Source organism: Amblyomma americanum, chromosome 10, assembly GCF_052857255.1.
Source record: "Amblyomma americanum isolate KBUSLIRL-KWMA chromosome 10, ASM5285725v1, whole genome shotgun sequence".
In the NCBI taxonomy this organism is placed as follows: Eukaryota; Metazoa; Arthropoda; class Arachnida; order Ixodida; family Ixodidae; genus Amblyomma; species Amblyomma americanum.
Window position 1 is genome coordinate 87,029,406 of NC_135506.1, and position 20,634 is coordinate 87,050,039.

The window sequence follows — 20,634 nt, forward strand, 5'->3', positions numbered from 1 at the left end:
AGCAACGGCCGCACCGATTTCTCGTAGGTCTGAAGTGCGTCCAGCGCGTCTTCCGTCCCCTCGTGTGCGCCGGCAAAATGTCGCAGCAGATCGAGAGCATCCATCACCTGACCTGGTGTCGGCACGGGAGCTAGCTTCGGCACCTGCAGGGTCGTCGGCAGCGTCTTCAGCCGTCACTCCCTCCACGCTTCCTACAAGCCGCAACATATCGGCATCAGTCAAAACTTCCGTTGTGACTGCGTTTGCGTCGGTGTTCACATAGTCTGAGAAACTTATGCCTGTGGGCACTTCATCCACTGAGCGAAGGTGTTCCCAGGCATCTTCATCCTCGTGCACGGCGCTCGCGCAGTCCGGACCAGCTTCGGCAGTTTCAGGGCCTAGTGTACCGAAACCGGCAGTCCTCGCTGGAATGCCATGTGATGCAGCCATGTCACATTTCTTCTGTCCACTTGTCACAGCACGAATTATGTCCGCTTTCTCGTCCAGGGTAAGCCTTTTTCGTTTCTTGCAGGGCTCCATCTGCTAGTCAGGAGGGTTAGCGGCGCGCTTGCTCGCACACACCACGTCCGCGTTCACGATAGCAAGGCTAGACTGATGGAGGCCTAACAAGCTTAGCTTGACAAAGACGTGCGTTCAAAGGCACGGGGAAATCCGCACAAGAGCGAACACAGAGCGCAACACACAAACACACACACAAAAAAAACATGGATGGATGGATGGATGGATGGGTGGATGGATACGGCTGAACCGTTTACATCGGGCGGTGGCTCAAGCCACCTAGCCATGTCTTGTGAAATTTTACTCCTGTCTTGCTTTTAGCCACCAATCAGATAACCTTCGCTTGGTTACTTCTAACCTCTTAAAATCCACTTTCCCTTCACTATCCCTAAACCCCAATGCCTTGGGTAAGTCAGCCTCGCTGCCTTCCACTGTAGGGTGAAGCCCTTTACAGAAAAGTATCAAGTGTTCAGCTGTTTCCTCCTCCTCTCCGCACGCAATGCACAAAGTGTCTATCTCCTGGTACCTGACTCTATACGTCTTAGTCCGCAAAACTCCAGTCCTGGCCTCAAACAACAAAGAACTTCCCCTACAATTATCATAGATATTTTCTTTGACAATTTCCTGTTTAAAGGTCCGGTATGTTTCTAGTGCCGATTTCGTCAGCATCCCTGTTTTCCACAAAGCTCTCTCTGTTCCTTTAACCTTTTTCTTAACCGATAATTGCTGATTTGCCCCCTTACTGCTGTCCAGATATTTGCTTGTCAATTTTCTAGTTCACTTTCTCCATTTCGTGTCGACATTCTTTATATACAGGTATCTGAAAACTTTCCTAGCCCACCGCTTTTCCTCCATCCTTCTCAATCGTTCCTCAAATGCTATCTTACTGCTAGCCTCTCTGCTCTCGAAAGACGCCCATCCCATATCACCCTGTACCCCCTGATTTGGTGTATTGCCATGTGCTCCCAAAGCTAACCTCCCTACTCCCCGTTGCCTAATTTCCAGCCTTGCTTGAACATCTGGCCTCATACACAGGACCGCATTCCCGAAGGTCAGGCTAGGGACCATCACCCCTTTCCAGATCCCTCTTACCACCTCATACCTATTGTAATTCCACAGTGCTCTATTTTTCATGACAGCTGCATTCCTACTAGCTTTATTCATTACATATTTTTCATGCTCTGTCAGATACTCAACACTGTTATTTATCCACACCCCAAGATACTTGTACTCATTCACTACTTTTAGCACGAACTCCTGTATTCTATGCTCGCCGCCCTCTTCATTAAATGTCATGACTGCAGATTTTTCCTTACTATACTTGAAGCCTAATCTATCTCCCTCTGTACTGCATATGTCTAACAACTTCTGCAGGTCTTCCTTGTTGTCAGCCATTATCACTATATCGTCCGCATATATTAGTCCCGGTAATGTCTGTTTAATCAATTCCCCTTGCTTGAAAAAAGATAGGTTGAAACCTAGTCCGCTCCCCTCTAGCTTGGCCTCCAAACCTTGCAGGTACAACATGAACAACAAAGGTGACAGAGGACATCCTTGTCTAAGCCCCCGCTGTATCTCTACAGGCCCTGATACATTTTTTTCCCATTTTATGAGCAGTCTGTTACCTCTATATATATCTTTTAAAAGATTAATTACTCCATTTTCCACATCCAATGTGCCCAATATGTCCCACAAATGCTCCTGAGTAACGTTGTCATAGGCTCCCCTAATATCCAGAAATGCTAGCAATAAGGGCCTATGTTCCTTTTCCGCAATTTCTATACACCGTGTCAATGAAAATAGATTGTCCTCCAACCTCCTTTGTTTCCGGAACCCATTCTGTAGTTCCCCTAACACCCCCTCGTTCTCCACCCAAGCCTGCAGTCTATCCTTTATAATTTGCATCACCACCCTGTAAACCACAGATGTCACTGTTATGGGGCGATAGTTACTTACGTCTGCTTTGTCCCCCTTTCCCTTATATATCATGTTCATTCTACTTAATTGCCATTCTTCGGGAACTTTCTCATCCACTATCATTTTGTTCACTACCTGTATTAATGTTTGCTTGGATTTTGGTCCTAACTTCTTTATCAACATAATCGGGATACCATCTGGTCCTGTTGATGTGCCACTAGGAACCTTCTTCTCTGCCCTTTCCCACTCTCCTTGCTCAAGTGAAGCTATTGCTGTAACCGGTCTATCCTCCTTCGATAAATTATGTACCACGTGCTTTGCTGAAAATTTTTCCGTCATCCTTGTTCCTATGTGTTTTATTGCTTCATCCCCTTCTAGTCGAATACCCTCATCTGTAACAATAAACCTTTGTTCTAGCCTAGTTTTATTACTCATTGCATTTAGATGTTTCCAGAATTTTTGGGCTGCTTTTCTATCCTTTTTATTTACTTTTGACATCCATTGGGCACCCTTTCTTCTAATTTTCTCATTAATCAAATAGGATGCGTCCCTTCTACACTTTATGAAGGTGTCCCATTTTCTGTCTACTTCGGGTTTTGGTTCCCCCCTCTTCTTGGAATATCTGTGTTCCCTGGATGCTTCCTTGCACTTTTCTATTGCCCTCTTGACCTCCTCATCCCACCAACTCTTGGGTTTGCATCTTTTCCCTTTTAGCTTTACTCGCACCTTGGCTAGCTCTAGCTCCAGTAATCGAGTTAATTTGGTATAAGTCCATTCTGTTTCACTATCCTCAAAAATTACTTTCTCGATTTGTTTGGCTGCTACTTCCAATTGCTTTTCTGAGTAAAAATTTCCCCCTGATTGTTTATCTTGATTCAGTCCTACATTGCTTTTTCTTCTGAAGCTCAACTTGATACGCTTGTGGTCACTACCTAGACTTCTGGAACCATCTTCATCTATGCTCATTACCCCTAATCTGTTATACGTCCTCTGTGACATTAGTGCATAATCTATCGTCGAGTGCAGACTCCCCGCCTCCCATGTTATGAGCCCTTCACACTTCTCGGTGCTGTTGCATACAACTAAATCATGCCTGTCACACATGTCCTGCAGCATGCTTTCTGTCGAATCCGTGTACCCATCCAGGTCTTCTATGTGTGCATTCATGTCGCCTAATATAATTATCTCGCCCTGTCCTCCTAGCTCATCAATGTCGCTTGCAATACATTCTAACATTTTCCTGTTTTCCTCTTTGGCATTAACCCCTGTCCACAGGTATACAAAGCCAAGGAGTGTTTGCTTGCCTGCCACTGTTCCTGTTAGCCATAAATGTTCCCTGCATCCCAGTCTAACCCTTTGAAAATTCATACTTTTATGAATGAATGCCCCAATTCCACCTCCCTTTCTGCTGCCCTCTGTTCTATTGCAATATTCCCATGCGTAGTCTGGGTTACAGGGTGGTTGCTCCATGTCTCTAAGATGTGTTTCCGCTAAACCATATACCATTAATTCCTCCTGTCTTAACTGTTCTGCAACAGCGAACAGCGAACTGCAACAGCGCCATCTATGAAATGTGGCACGAAACTTTTACTGCTGGCGCCATCTCGTGAGCTCGACTCAAAATTAAAACTCGTTTTGCGCCGCGCAGTTTGAAAAAAGCGACGGGATGAAGATGCTGCGCGCTGTTACCGCTGACTCACAATCAATAAATTTTGGGGTGCTGTCTACAAAATAGACCAAAAATTAACACTTTTTCACCTTTATTTCTCGAAAAAAGGTTCGTTAAATCGGGACAGATCACGGAATCGGTTTCGTTATTTCGGGTTAGTCAAAGCATTGAACCCTATGGGCGTCTGAGGGGGAATTAGGATACCTTCGTTAAATCGAGATTTTCGTTAAATCGAGTTTCGTTAAATCGAGTTTTGACTGTATATCAATCAGCATTCACCAGGACAGGTATTTATCCTCTTTTTATTATCACTGTAGTGCTGTATATGATAGCTCGAAGAGAAGAGTAGTGACAGGTTCCTGATGCCCTCATTTTTATCACTGATATTTTTTTATGTGCAGAATATCACAATCGCATGCGTTCCTAACATTTTCTTTTCTTGCGTTGTACTAAGAAAGAGGAATTCAAAGGACCAAGATAGTGTTCATTCTGAGGTGAAAAGTTCTTTCAGCTTCAACTGTGAGGACCCGGTGTGCTACAAGGACCTGGCACGACTACGTGGGGTCAAGTACATCACTTGGGAGGACGACGCGAAACTTCGACCTGAAGACGAGGTGGGTGCAGCTGGAATTCATTTCCGAAAGCCTTCGCCCAGTAAGTCGCTCCTTATTGTCTGGTTGGCTGTCAGAGGAAAAAATAAGCTTATCTTCAGAATTCTGTCTCTAACAAGGCTTTGCATTTATATTTGGAGCGGGATAATGAGTTTTTTCTCTCTCAAACCGCATCTGGGACACACAAGCAGCACCGCTGTAAGGTGGTAGATTTTGAATTTCGCACACTTTCTTTCAGGGCCGTTAAAGAAAGCTATGTAAACAGTACCTTTTTGTAGACATTTCAGTTGGCTGTCTTTGATGTAGTCTACAACTTTGGAATTCACACTTTTCCTGGAGGCAATATTTAAGAAGTTAGATAGTTTGTCTTAACCAATGAGCTAACTTCTCAGAATAGAATAAGTACTAAAGATTAAGCCACTTGACTTTGAACAGCAATGAGTGGGTTTTAGTCGTCCACGGCTCTTCGTTTTTTTCCAAAAAACTAGCAAGCGGTTTAGCATGGCTTAAGTGCGGAATATCGTGCAGTAACACTTGTTACGGTGGGCACTTAAGCCTTTACGTGATAAAAGCTTTTGACCTAAAGTACTTCACCATAAAGGCTTTCTACCTAAAGGACTTTACCCAGAAAGAAGTTTGCCATGAAGACCCTTCACCCTAAAAGCCTTTACCATAAGGTCTTTACCCTAAAGGCATTTGGCATAAAATCCTTTGACCTAAAGGCCTTTATGCTGAAGGCATTTACCTTGAAGGCGTTCACCCAAGTGTATCCTTCACCCAGGTGAAAGCGTGCCAGGTGTACACATCTGGCAGGGTGCCCACAACCTAGTGGGCAGGTGGGAGCCGCCTTCCTCAAAGCAGGCTTTAGGGACGTACGTACGCATGCCCGAAATTGGGCATACGTACATATGTCTGATTGCATTTAGCTGGGGCCTTACTTAAGTGGGACACCTGACATTTTTTTTTTTTTATGTGAAGTATATGTCGCCTCATGGTGGCTTTCATTACTGTGAGGCATACAGGTCTTGCATTGCAGCCTTCCCCTTTTCCAAGTCACACTGGAATAAAGTACTTGCCGTGGATGTGCAAGATTTATTCTTTTTCCTTTCTCTCTCGGTGCTTTTCCAGGGACACCACCCAACCCTCGGAGCTCACGCCAAGTTCACGAACTATCACTTCGACAGTGACGAGTTTATTCGCCTGCTGAGCAAGGCCATCAACCACGTCAGGAAGGCGCGCCCACTGGCTGTCAGCGAAGCTCCCAGTGGCAGCAGCAGGGAGGAGCACACTCATGACGAAATGTGATACAGTCGAACTTAGGGGTACTGAAGCCGAAGTTACAAGCAAAACACTACTTCGACGTACTGATGATTCGATTTATATAACAATTGGCTAGTGAGGAGCAGGACTCAAGCCACTGCAGCTCTGTGGCTGTTCCCAGTGGTGGTGACACATGGGGCCTTTCCTATCGGTGCTTCCAAAAGCCTTAGTATACATGGTGGTGGAACCAGTTGAGTGAGCGAGAGAGAGAGAGAACTTCTCCAATCCAGGAGTAAGCGTCTAGGATATCCTCTGCGAGTGTCGCCAAAGTCAAGTGGTCCGTCAGCTCCAAGGCTAGCCAGGCCTGCCACATTGAGGTAAAGGGGTGTGGATAATGAGAGGATTGAATGGCAATGGAGTAGGAGAAAAGGGAATGTTGTTCCAGATCGGCATAGGGTTCAGAGCAATAGGGACATGCAGGGAAGGCACGCAGACTGTAGGGGAAAGAAAGGGTAGGGGTGGGGAGCATATTGGGGTGGAGATATGTTAAGTCTTAGTATGCTCTCTGGCTAAGCTCATTACAAACTGGCTACAGCTTGCATGGTGCTGTTGTCGATGCCTAATTTCACTCTGCAGACAAGCTTTATTGGGCCATGCTCAGGCTGAAGCGAGAACATGTGTTTCGCGCAGTCGTTATCAGCTGCATTACCAAAATAGCGTTAATGTGTTCTACTGTGGAGGCGGACTGGCGCAAGGTGACAAAAATTCTCGCCACATTACGGCAATGTAACATGAAATTAAGCGACACCTTGTGCACCACTGGACTATGCACTGAGTTCAGCTCTCAGAAGCGGCTTTTGCAGCATAGACAGGCAAGCCAATGCTAATCCCATGAGCCTGTTGCAGAACCACAGAAGGCCACAGAGAGAGAACTTGTAATCCCATAGGGGAATTTTGAAACGCCTTTGTCACTCCTTTGGCGATTGCTTGCCCTCGATTCCACCTTGCTTCAGTTTGTGTGCCGTGCACTATGGGGCCTCGGCGATGAAGCCTCCTTGCCTCATCAGCTTGTTCATCAACATACCACATCAGCTTGCTGAGGCTGCAGCACCATGGTCGGTTATCTCCAGCTTTCCCATCACATCCGAGAGGGGGAACACTACTTGGCCAGACCAGTGGCATGAGCCACTTGGGGCTGCGGAAGAAAAAGACATGCCCAAGAAGAGATCCGCCACGAGGGCCCAGTGCTTGGCTGCTGAGACAAGAACGGGTGCCAGGCACAGAGTGAGGCTCAGCTTCTATGGAGAAATGTGTTCGTGGCTTCCACGTCGCACTATCCCAGTATGGAGATGCTCTCTAGATTTTTGACAACATAGCATGCACCCTACAGATGGAAGCACTACTCCGTGATAGAGACGTATTGTTCCATTAAAGTTAATGCAGTTTGTGTTTAAAAAGGGTGAATTTCTAGACAGTGCTTTTAATTTTGTGTGATTGATTTTAGAGCTAAGAAGAAAAATAATTACAGGACAATTTGATGCCTTTTTTTTTTATTCGGTGAATGCTTTTACTCTAAGCCAAGGCTTCACATGCATGACGGGATTTATCTGGTGGGCGAAGGTGGGTTGAGATTGGTGCTCGGTGAGTGGGCAATCCTCCAGCTAGGGGCATGGAGTAGTGAGGTGGCTTGTGGGTGGTGCTTCTGAAGGGCAGCTGGCTTTCCCCTGCATCTTTGAATTCGATTTGGCCGCCGCTTTTTTGTTTTGCTGCTGCAGGGGTTTCTGTTGGACCTAGTCCTTCTTGAGAGTGTAGGCAGGCGGGTTGGTGGTGGGTGGGGGCTTCAAGAAGGTGAAGGTGGATTACCAATTATCGGGGAGAGGGGGCGACACTAGCATTGCTTTCACTCTGAAAAATACATAGGCTGGTGGCTACCGCCACCAGCCCGTCTCAAACGGATGCTTGTATGTCATCAGGGATGTTGTGTGTGTCAAAGTGATGCTTGTGTGTCATCAGAGTCATCAAAGGGTGCAAGTGAGGAATAGACCGATTTCACAAGGAGTTGTGCTAAACTGCTGCCTCTGCAATATACCATGGAAGTTGTGGTGCTCTGGCTGGCAGCCGTGTCGGCATGGCAAGTGATGTATGGGAGAGAAGCAGCCCTGTCTGCATCACCACACAGCTTTTCACTTCATGTATTCTGGGTCTGTGGGGCAGGTGGCTTCACTTAATTGCGCCATAGGCTGGAGAGACCAGCACCAACCAGAGGGTTCCCCGGATTTCGCATTTTCTCGAAAAGAAGAAAAGTCCTAAAAATGGCGTGTAGAAGATCATTAGAGAGGCAGCTGAGACAGCTATTCAGGGTATTTACCCATATTCTACCTGTAATCAGGGTACAGTGTGTAAATTTCTCAAGATCCTAAGTGCCACAAATGCTTTTTATGCACTGTTAAGCTCTCCAGGTGGCACTCAAATTGCCAGCAAGGACTTGGTCAGTTTTACCTTTCCATTGCTTCGTCAAGCCGTCTTTATAATGATTTCTATATGATTTAAGGCTGTGTATGAAGAACTGTGCGAAATTTTAGTGTGATATTGAAGATTCTACAGTGCGTGAGTGCTCTATGTGTGCATTCACTGTTCATACCTCATGCTGTCATAGACAGTGCCTTTATTGCTTCGCGGAATAAGAAAGCGCATGGCTACAAAGGCATGCAAACATAGAATACCTCCTGATAATTTATTGCACATTGGTCTGTAATCATATGTAATATTTACCTGTTAGCAACGAGCCATTTACATCGGATCATCGCCTACTGAAGAGGGCAACAGTTCAGAATTGGCAGAGAAGTACTGGAAGTGTTTAGAGAATATGTCTACTTAGGGCAGGTAGTGACTGCAGATCTGAACCATGAGAGGGAAATAACTAGAAGAATAAGAATGGGGTGGAACGCATATGCCAGGTTCTCTCAGATCACGAATGGCAGTTTACCAATATACCTCAAGAAAAAAGTATGTAACAGCTGCATCTTTCCGGTACTCACCTATGGGGCAGAAACGTGGAGGCTAACGAAAGGGTTTGACTTGAGTTGAGAACGCACTGAGCTATAGAAAGAAAAATTATAGGTGTAACGTTAAGAGACTGGAAGCGGGCAGAGTGGGTGATGGAACAAATGCGGATTAATGACATCCTAGCTGAAATCAAGAGGAAGAAATGGGCTTGGGCAGGGCATGTAATGCGAACGCAACATAACCGCTGGTCCTTCCAAGAGAAGGCAAGCAAAGCAGGGGGCGGCAGAAAGTTAGGTAGGTGGAGGAGATTAAGAGGTTTGCAGGGATAGGGCGGCCATAGCTGGCACAGGACAGGGTTAATTGGAGAGTTATTTGAGAGGCCTTTATCCTGCATTAGGTGCAGCCAGGCTGGTGATGATGATTGCCTAAGTCTTGCCGGGTGTATTTACAACAATGATAAGAAACAAAGCCAGCAAGTTGGCTTGTAGTAGCATCGATGTTTAGCGATCAGTTCAGGCTAGAACTGAGAAAATAGCAAGTGGCACATTAGACCCCTTGGCTACTATAATTATATTATCCTGAAATGAACAAACAAAATCTGTGTTGCAGCAGTCCACTCAAAAACCACCTTAAGAGTTCCAAAGCTAATAATCATTCATCCCGGACATTGAGCTTTCAAGACCTCCTTGATTCACTTCTTTCGCATTTTACACTGAAGAGCTGCGATGTGTGAAGTGAGTGGTTAGGGTGCTCAATTACTGAGCTGGAGGACCCAGGTTGAAGAATGGACGAGTTTCAAACGAAGCCAAACACAAAAAGGTGCCCGTGTGCTGTGCGATATCAGCGCGCATTGAAGAACCCTAGGCGGCCTAAATTAATCTGGAGCCCTCCACTACAGCATCCCTTAGAGCCCTCTGTGCTGCTGCAGGACGTTAACCCCCCAAATTACAATTTGCACTAGTTTGTCATAGCTTTATATTCTGAAAATGTCACAGCTCGTTCATATGGCAGAGAATTCTTGCCGGTGAGCCACTAAACACTTAGTGGCTATATTTATATATTTATTTCTGTAAGAAGAAACAAAAAACAAGCTGGTGCCTTTTTTAAACAAAGAGGACAATGAAGAAATAAAGACTACAAACATTTTGATTCAGGTGAATGCTTGGCTGGGCACAGAAAATTAGGAGGGAAAATAAAGTAGCAGGACATGCAAACATTGTCTGGGAATGTGATCGACGTGCATATGGATAGGCATAGAAACATATGGCTGACGAAATGCATGATACTGATAGGCATGCTTTCATTGTCGCTTGAGCATTTTAAGCATGAAGGTTCAAGTGAGAAGTTTAACGTTTCAGCCGCGGTCACCCCAACTGCACTGCATCTGCATGGCGGTGTTGCATCTGGTGCAACTTGCATAGCCTGCAACTCCATTAGCCTCTGGTTCCTTTAGCTGAATTCAGTGGATGCTTTAAAGGAAGGAAGGCAAACCAGCCGCGTCGGGCAGCCTTTATCTCTTCTGCCTATGTGGCATGCGCTTTGTTCACCTCACGCCCTCTTCTTCCTCCTTGATTTTTAATGCCAGATGTGAATCTTCAACATGCTGCAGGCCCTGAGGTGAGAACTTGTAAGGATACAGGTGTTGCAGTCGCCTGGAAGGTTCCTGGTTCTAGGGGTAAGCATACTCTTCATGTGTGCGCTATCACATCTTTGCACTTGGTGCAGTCATTTGTGACATGGTCATCCAAAAGAGATTAGGCACACTGTCCTTGTCAGCAATTACTGTGTCTCCGGTCTTCAGTAATTGGTCATATGGGGCACAGTCAAGGTAACATGGTCAGAGTGCGGAAACGACATGACGAAAGGGAGAACAGGACACACACAGCACTGGCTATCAACCAACGAGTTTGTTCAAGGAAATGGTTAATATATACAGAAAAGAAAGCAAGATTCCCCAGGAAAAAAGAGACCATGTGACTAAAAAGGGTAAATTTACAACCAATGGCATAGGTATTGGATTTCTTTCATGGTTAACGAAACAGATGGGTCACTGACACATGGAGCATGGTACTGTGCAATGTGGTAAGCTTCTATAATCTTCCTTGTTAGCTGAAATCTGCCCTTGGCCAAAATTTGGCATGCTTCGTACCTAGGCTGACATTTTTCTTCGCTGCAGGCTCGACAGTCGGCCGCTAGGTCCCCAAATATGGCTATACTTTCTACCTTGCTCTTGTGTTCTAGTAAACATTCAAGCACCTACCCGTCCAGCCAACATAAAAGCCGCCACACATGAGGGGAAAAGAAAGATGACTTCTTTTGAACAAGCGACGAAGCCGTTTTGATGAGTGGTATTACAAGGGCGGTAGCAAACTTATTTATGCTCAACGCCATGCAGAAATCTTACGGACACTGTGTACAAGCAAGGTTTCTAAAGCTGACAACAGCTGGCTTTTCTCACCATGTTTTGATTTCAGTAGCGGAAAAAACAGCAAAAAAATGGCAATTAAAAGCTTAGGTGATAACATTTCACCAAACGCTTGCAACAAAAGTAAGACAACGGTGGTTTCATATCTGCACGACTTTTCCCATTAGCTAAAGAAAATAGGTAATCTGTAACAAGTCAGTCTTATTTTCTGCTCCTAATAAACTTACCAAAATTGTTGGACTTGTAAATTTGGCAAGATCACAAGTGAGTCTTATTTTCTGCTCCTAATAAACTTGTCAAAATGGTTGGGCTTGTAAATTTGGCAAGATCACTGAAGGCTCATAGAAATGCTTGCCGCACCAATCATTAAAGCCCTTTTGTCCCATCATGTTCAGAACAAGTCACGTATTCTTTGCCTTTCACGTGTGGTGGCTTTTATGTCGGCTAGACAGGTAGATCCTTGAATGTACGTCTACTAGAACACAAAAACAAGGCAGTTATCTACCTTGTATCAGGAAACCTGGCGGCCCACTGTCGAGCCTGTCGCAAAGGAAAAATGTTGGCCGAGATACGGACCCTGTTAAATTTTTGGCCCAGGACAGATCCCAGCTAACAAGGGAGATTATAGAAGCTTATCACATTGCGGCGCACCATGCTCTATGTGTCAGTGACCCGTCTGTTTCGTTAACCATGAAAGAAATCGAATACCTATCCCGTAGGTTTTAAATCTACCCTTTTTTGGTCACATGATCTCTTTTTCCCTGTGGTGCCTTACTTTCTGCATATATTCACCATTTGCTTGGATAAACTCGTGAGTTGATAGCGCTGTGCGTATTCTGATCTCCCTTTTGTGATGACGTTTTTGCCCTGCGACCGTGTTATCTTGAATAACCAACCTGCCGGTACTTCCACTCCCATTCACTTCTGTTCTTCGAACTCCATTAGGTTCGTTTTTCACGTGCGGACTTCACCTTGGCACTTTGATTCAGTTTTGTATTTTATTTCACTACACTCGCCAGCCTTTAAAATGCTCTTGCCTTCTATATCCCGCATTGATGCGTGGGTAACCATAGCAAGGGTGACCTCATTCTTGTTGAGTGAAAGCGACAACTCCAGTTGTGTTGCAGAAGCTGTGAGGTCTTCAGTCTGCGTCTGCAGTTATCGCACCTTTTGAAGGAGATCATGGTGCTCATGTTCAGGTGCTCGCTTCCAGTCTTGTGCATAAAGTGAGCACTGTTTTGTCCCAAAGTGAAGCTTCTTTTCTGCAGTTTCACTTTTATTTCCTGGATCAAACTATCTTGTGTTTCCCAGAACTCTGAAATAAGCTGCTGCTGAGACCATACTTCAATTTGAATCCTTGCTTGATCCTCGCCGAGGCGTTTGAGCTCTGCCTTTGAGGCCGCACATTGGGAGCACCCACTCGATGAGGCAGCAGTCGTGCAGGTGGTGGTATATATATATATACTTTACCCTCTTGGACTGCCAGCTTTCTTTCAAGCGTGTGGACTGTTGCTTGATGTTGGCAGCACTCATTACGGCAGGCTAACAAGGATTCTTCGATATGTTGCTCTTTGGGCACCATCTCAGCAGCTTTCTTCAGCACCTTGTCGATAGAGACAGCGGTGCTGTTGAGCTTCTGTTCGGTACATATTTGGTTTAAACTGTAGGTCATGTTGCACATGGAGTGGGTGTGCCTGCCTTCACGCTGCAAACAGTGCACGTTACAGTGGCAGCCTTTCGATCGATGACCATTGGCTGTGCACTTGAAATGCCTGCCGTAGTGTGTTAGGCATACTTGTCCTCGAGGCTGACGTCAAACATGCAGCAATCTCATGCTTAAACGACTGCCAGAAGAAACATTTGCCTTGCTTGGCTGTGTCATTGTGCACAACAGGTGTGAAAGGCTGGAAGCTCTAGCGAGAATGTGCCTTGACTTTCCCACTACGGGCAGTTGTGGCATAACAGCCGTGTCGCTCCTGGTGACCGCTTCAACCAGTGCGTGCAGCAAACAGTCATCTTTTGAGCTGCCACCTCAGTCTGACAGTGGACCAACAGCCATTCAAGCTCTATTTCTGCTGACGGATGTTCAGCAGCGTTTGCCTGGAAGCTCCACCACTTGTGGTAATCTTTGATAATATCAGCTGGTATAACCTTGTTTGACGATCAGTACAAGCATCGCAGCGTATAACAGCTCTGGCACATGAGTTTCTGCAGCCCTCTGATGTTGATGTGCACGTAGTCTGAGAGACTGCATAAAACAGTAACCTCGCTAGGCAAGTTGATGGGCTTGAGCGTCCGGAGGTTAGCAAAGTAACGCTGTACAATGACTTGCTGGTTGCCAAAGTGTGTCTTCAAGACATCGATGAGATTGCTGTATGATGTTTCCAAGAACTGAATACCTTCTATAGCTTTTGCCGCCGGTCCACTGAGCAGTCTTTTAAGTAATAGAACCAATCAGTGGTGCTCAGGTTCAGTTAGTATGGACAACGATGTGTGGACAGTGATGGCACTTGTCCCAGAAGGCCAGCCTATGGGACATGTTGCCATCTATGCAAAGCAAATCCAAATTAAAAATATTAATTGTGGTTTACGTGCTCATTGCCACTGACGGTTAACAGGTCATATCATGATCTGGGCAAAGGTACCTTTCATGCCGTAGATTTTACAAGTGTCGCCAAATCCGTGAACCCATGTGGCCCGGTCGTCAAGCGGTTGTGCTCTCGGAAGGTGGGCAACCTGCAGCAGAGAGCTCGGTAGTTGATCAGCAGAATGGCTAAGGCACATGCACAGCAGGAAAGGTTGCCTGAAGAACTTCAGTGTAGTGGCAGAGTAGCGCCAAGGTCTCTGCAGCGAAGTCTTCGATGCAAAATCCCCAGCTACCTCCTCGTCAGAAACAAATGCCTCCATCCGTTCAGTCAGAGAGTGCAAGCTGTCATTGCAAGCTCCAAAGCATTCATGAATTGGCTTCAAGGTGGGCATAATGCCAGCACCTGATTCGATGAGTTGACCAGTTTTGTTCCACAGCCGGGTGTGCAAGGCGCACTGGGCGGTCTGCCTGCCTTTGGTACGGTCCATCTTGCATCAAAAAAGCATTCCTCTTCTCCTGGTGGATTCGGTGGTGGACCTCCTGCTAACCTCTCAGGTTTTGGCACCACAATTGTAGAAAGAAAGCATACCAGCCGCGTCTGAAAAAAGCCTTTATTCCGGTTGCCAATGCGGCATACGTGTTGTTCACAAGCCACGCTCGCGCCCTCATCTTCCTCTTTGGTTTCTAGTGCCAGGTGCAAATCTTTGACAGATGCCACTGCAGAAAGCTACTGCAAGTGGATCTAATTCCGATCATTGTACCAAGCAAAGAGGCCTATCGTGCTAGCGACGTCTTGAAGGACTGCAACTAAGATGGTGGCTTGGCTGCTTCTGGTAAGCACGCACATTCGCAGCGGACTTTGTGAAATCGGTCTATTCGTACCATCAGTTATGTTGCCTCAGAGAGGCAGCTTCCATTGTCTGGGGAGGCCTTAACGCTGATGCAATTGCCGACAGGTCAAAGAAAGCTATGTTGTTAGCTCGTCAACTACATCCCAGGTGTTCAATGTGCCTCTGGTCAACCTTTTCATTCGCCATGTGCAGCTTTTTTGGCAAGTGCGCTACTGCCAGCAGTGATTTCTTTATTTCATGTGAATTTAGCTCTCCATGATGCATTGGGGGTGCGTTTTCACGGTGGGTAGCAAATGCAGCAAGTTATATTTCTAAAAACAGTGAGCTGCTGCTTGTGCTGGTTGCCATTGCATGGACTGTTTACTATATGCACTGTTGTATAAATAAAATAATTATTAAAGCAAAACTTCATTTACCTACCAGTAGAGCAGTAGAATAGGAATTTTAACCATATTGCCGTTAGCATTAAGCTTTGCAGCGAATTGTCTTCCAGCACACATGCTGCATCTTTTTTGCACCACTGGCACTTTACCTTGTCTTGATAAATAGTGCCACAAAGCATTGTTGTGTTTGTTTTTCTTTGTTCATTGTGTATCATAGCAGGCAGACATTGTTCTCACTTTGTTGGCCACGTGAGACAGAGCCAGAGTACTATGGAATTGGTATCAGCCCCCACAGTCATTTATACATCATTCAAAACCATTGCCTGTATTCAAGATTGTCTCGAAAGTTCACCAGTTTCTGTAAATTGCGTGCAGCCGAGAGCAATGGCCATTCTCACTTCGACGCTCCATGTATATGCTGCTTTGTATATGCTGCTTAGAAGTGCGGGAAGCTGGGCAAGTTGGTTACTACTATCCATGGTAAAACAGCGCGCAAAAACACGAGGATGGAACAAACACGACGACACGAGCGCTGACTTTCAACTGGTGATTTATTACGCACATGTGTTCCGTCCTCGTGTATTTCGGCGTTGTTTTACCATGGATGGTACATGCTGCTTTTTCTGCCACTGGTGCTGCCGAGTTCTTCCCGTAAGCGGTCCGTGCTGGGTGAAATTTTTTTCACATCTGTTAACAGCAAAGGCACTTTCACCTGAGCCTCAGCAATGAAATAATTCGTAACGATGGATACATTGGCTGTAGCATTTCTCTGTGCAAACAGCCAGAAAAGTGTTTATACTTTTCTGTTGAGCATTTTAGCGATTAGATTTTGCCCTTTTATCAATGTTTTGTGGGGTACCTAGATGGTAATTGTGGAAGAATTTTTTAGTGCGAAAGAACTATTGGCCAGAAACTCGCAGTTTTGCCATGCTGACATTCCCACCTTGGTCGCACTGCACCACGTGATCAACCACGTGACTGGTCACGTGACCAACCGCGTCACGAACCACGTGACAACAACTAGCCAGACAACCATACTAACCTGGACTTGCAATCAAGATAAACCAAGGCTAACCAAGCTATGCCTTAGCTTTCGCTACGTATATCCTGGCATAGACGAGTTTAGCCACTGCCAATTGCTTTGAAGGGGGGGGGGGGGGGGGGGGGGGGGGGGGGGGGGGAATACAGAAATCAAGAACCGGCACCAGCAAGCCCACAACGCTTGCCACTATAACCTCCGCCACAGAGATGTGAGTTACCAGCCTGGCAAATAAGTCTGGGTTTGGAGCCCAATCCGCATGCGAGGGCGCTCTGAAAAGCTTCTACGCCGATACTTTGGCCCCTACGAGGTGCTCCACCAGCTCAGTGAGGTCACCTACGAAGTTCTCCCTCACTGAACAGTTTGCTCCTCTAGATGGCCGAACTTTCGAAGTTGTATACATCACCTGGATTAAGCCGTACCATGCCGGCTAGCTCCTCAAGCTTGTCTACACCAGACGTCCGACACATGTAACGTCCCTTTTTGTCTTGCTTCCCATTTCTGTGGCACCGAGTCGATGCCCTTCAGAGAGGGGATGCAATGCCACAGTACTAACCCCTCCAGTGGTGCCATACGGACCATGGCCCAACTGTATCACTTGGCAAGCCTTGGGCAATCTAGGGGCTAGAGGTTTGTCGTCTTCCTCTATTGAGCTCCCGGCTGTCTTGCACATCCCAGCACGTCTAATAAACCTGTCCTGTGTACATCAACTGTTTGTCAGTGAAAATATATATTACAGTGAATAATGTGGTCAGGCATGTTACAGAAAAGGTTAAAGCTACATAGTACTACTGTATCATATTGTTATAATTTTCACATTCACCATTCTTGCATGTGGTTATAGCAGGAGGAGATAAAAATGCGTAAAAAAATCGTAACAGTCTGCAGCATATGAGATACTATGAAAGTGCTAGAATATACATGGTAAAAACGTGTCAGCTACAGATCGCAGAATCTGAAATTGTTTCAAAGGCAAAGCACAAGTAGGGCCAGAAAGGTAGTTCCAAATTTTGAAAAACTTGTAGCTTCATCTCAAGGGTACGATGCAATAGTGTTGCGAAGTGTATGCGAAGTGATGATGCAATATCACTTCGCATACATGGGCACTGTTCTTTCTTTCACTATCACGCAGCGCTCAACTTACCCTTAAGAGTGGAATGCGATAGCATTAGAGATCCCTTCCCACAAGTACTCCTTCTCTGCCACCTAGGCTCTGCCTACATGCCCATATATGCAGAATCGGCCATTCTCTATTTTGTATTCATAGATTGCTGGGAGTCCCCATGTCACTTCCGGCGCAGTGATGCAGCGGTTAAGCGTTCATCTTGATTGCAAGTCCAGGTTAGTCTGGTTGTCTGGCTAGTTGTCACGTGGTTCGTCACGCGGTTAGTCATGTGGTGCGGTGTGACCATGGTGGGAATGCGAGCCTGGCGAAACTGCGAGCTCGTAGCCAATGTAGATTTTGCTACAAAAACTCGCTGTCCCCATGCCCATAACCCCTTTCCCGACAACCTTACAATCTATCCATTTTGCCCATCTTCTCCGTTTCATCCCAGGGGAGTCTCCCCGGGCCCGTTCCCCCCGGCTTTGGGTCGCTATGTAGCTTCCCCCCCCCCCCCCCCCCCCCCCCCCTAATTTTTTTCCATTTTCCCCACCTACATGTGGCAAAATTACTATTGCCCTCGGGCCGTTTCTTTTATTTTCAAATTGGATTAAACCTGTTGCATGTCAGTGGTGCAGACAGGGGCTTATTATTTTTCAATCTTTTTAGGTTGCCCCAACCTAATATATGTCCTGGCAGGTGACTGTTTCAAACACGGCCACCGGCGGTGCTTGTTAGACCCATGTTGCTCTTCTCCTCGAGCAACCTCTTGTGACCAGTCATTAACTGCCACCTGCCGTGGTGGGCAGTTTGCTTACAAACCTGCGGGCAGGTTGCCACCTGCCATAGTGAGCAGGTTGCGATGACATCAGAAGGTCTCATGACATAAGTGGCAGGTGGGCTTGCCAACAACATTGGGGTTTGCAGCTGAATGGGACCCTTAACACTATCACATTAATAGTGCATGTAAAAAGGCTACCTGAACAAGTCAGGATGGCTGTTCGGGTGAATTGGCTTGTCATGTTGAAACTTGTAGCACTTGAAAAACACACAAAAGATACGAAGTAAACAACACATGCGCTCTGTTATCGACAGGTAAGCATGTGTCATCTTGAACTGATGAAGAGTGGTAATTTGGGCTTGCTGGTTCACCACAGAAAAAGGAAAATTTGCAGCACAAAAAACGCATGGACGACAACCTGTTGTCTACTTTGTATATGTCCATGTCTTTCAAGCGCTGCAATTTTCACCTTAAACAAGCCAGTATAAGGTCGGCAAGGCGATATGTTTACTTTATAACATCTTCTTATTGATGGTGGTCTAGAAACATTGAAATAATTGCTGTGTGACTCAAATCACAGAGGGTTAATGTGTGTAAGAACTTTAAACATTCACTCTTGTGCCATGAGAAAAATGGAGTGAGCCCAAGATCAGATAGGTGTGAAGAGTGAAAAATTTCTGTCGTGTTCGTGAAATAAGTAACAGCCTTTTCTTCAACTGATTCCAATTTGGTCACATCCACAAGCTTGTAGGGACTCCAAGCAATGCAGCCATGTTCTAGGATTGGGTGGGTCAGGTTTCTATATTTATCTTGCCATAATCAGCATGTCGCTTAGTATTTGTGATTTACCGGAAGATTGGAATATTGGTCCCTCTGTACCTGTTTCTAAGGTTGAGCTTTGGAACCAGGTGATTTACTTTAGACCAACACCTCCAGCTAGTTTTTGTTGAGAGAGCTTTGAACGTACTATCTACTCAAATCTATTCAACCACAATAATAATAATAATAACTTTCTTGCAGACTACTTCCTTCGTTTTTGTTCTGGCCAGTCTTGTGTTATGCACTTAACCAAATTTTTGCATGACATTTTCTCTTTCTGTGATCAGGGCCTACAAATGGATTGCATATTATTAGATTTCTGAAAGGCATTCGATACCGCTCCCCACACCTTTCTGCACAAGTTATTCTCTTTTAGCTTGCCGTATTACATACTTTGCTGGATTCAAAATTAACAAGCTGCTTTTAAGAGGTCTTGATTAATGGTTCGCAATCGGCAGACATTTCTGTACTATCATTTCTGTCCCAGAGGTCAGTGCTTGGCCCACTACTGTTCCTGATATATATAAATGACATTGGGCATAGTATAACTTACAAAATTCGATTGTATGCTGATGATAGCATCTTGCACCAAGTATGTGGTTCTGGCAGATTAGAACTTCAATATACCTTCATCAGTAGTTTATTTGGTGTCACACCTGGCTTTTAAATTTAAGCATGTCTGAATGCAAGCTTAGTCACTATACTCGGAAATAGTATGCTGATAAATATGCAGTACTATTTACACAACAAAATTATTTCCAAAGTAAGCGGGGCAAAATGCTTTGTTTTAGCATTTAGCTTATACTTGTCATGGAACTGATATTTAGAGTAATGAGCCTCCAGAATTAAGCTATATGGCTTAACTCTGAAGGCTGGTTGCTCTTTGAACGATATGAAGAGAAGCTTCAAACTTGGTTCACAGGACGTCAGAGAACTGTTGTATCCACTCTATTGTAGCATATGCATGCATGGTATGGATCCATATATGTAAGTTCTGTGGTACAAATCTGGAATGATGCATAACTGAGCCATGAGTTTTACGTCCTACAATTCATTTGATGCTGTATTACTGCCATCAAAAGCAGCATGGCATGGCCTCTTCCATCACGTCGCAAATTTTTTCATCTCACTTTGTTTGGAGACATGTTTCACAATCCGCTTATACTTAACAAAGATAGCCATCTTTAACCACTTAAATGCGTACGTTACACAGCAGCGAGATAACCCGAGATTAAAGGAATATCAGTGCACGCCAAAGATTTTACAATCTTTTTTCACATTCATCTGGGACTGGCGGGGAACGTTCATCACGTTAACTCGCGTCACGGTTTGTTTGGATGGGAACGCGACATGCATATGTCGCACGCCATTCTAAGCAAATCCATACGAATCGCGAAAAACTATACACCTCCGAATTCTGGCCCGGCCTTCACCTGGTATGGAGGCAGCTTTGTCCATAGCATTGTCATTGCCTGCGAGTACTAGACATGGCAGCGTCGAGACAAAGAGAACCAGATAGGCTTAGAGTTTCTGTAGGTTTTGCGGGGACGTGGCCAATATATTTCGCGGAGACATTAACCGCGTTTCAACGTCTCCACTCCAGTTTCGAAATGTCCCATCGATGCTTACGTCCACGAACTTGAAATATTTTGGTTCGCTCTGAGAGCAAATCCTCAGCTCTGAATT

General features: G+C 45.5%; 1 protein-coding gene across 2 annotated transcripts in view; it reads left to right on the top strand.

The window, feature by feature from the left end:
- The window catches only part of Eogt (EGF-domain O-GlcNAc transferase), a 160,429-nt gene extending 152,421 nt beyond the window's left edge, over positions 1–8,008 (top strand). The window contains exons 15-16 of one of the 2 annotated variants that reach the window (XM_077641228.1): positions 4,596–4,698; positions 5,824–8,008. In XM_077641228.1, the coding sequence (XP_077497354.1) occupies positions 4,596–4,698; positions 5,824–6,000 (280 nt within the window). In that variant the 3' untranslated portion in view covers positions 6,001–8,008. The remainder of the gene's footprint in view (positions 1–4,595; positions 4,699–5,823) is intronic. The other variant, XM_077641227.1, reaches the window with a different exon arrangement.
- The last annotated feature ends 12,626 nt before the right edge of the window (positions 8,009–20,634 follow it).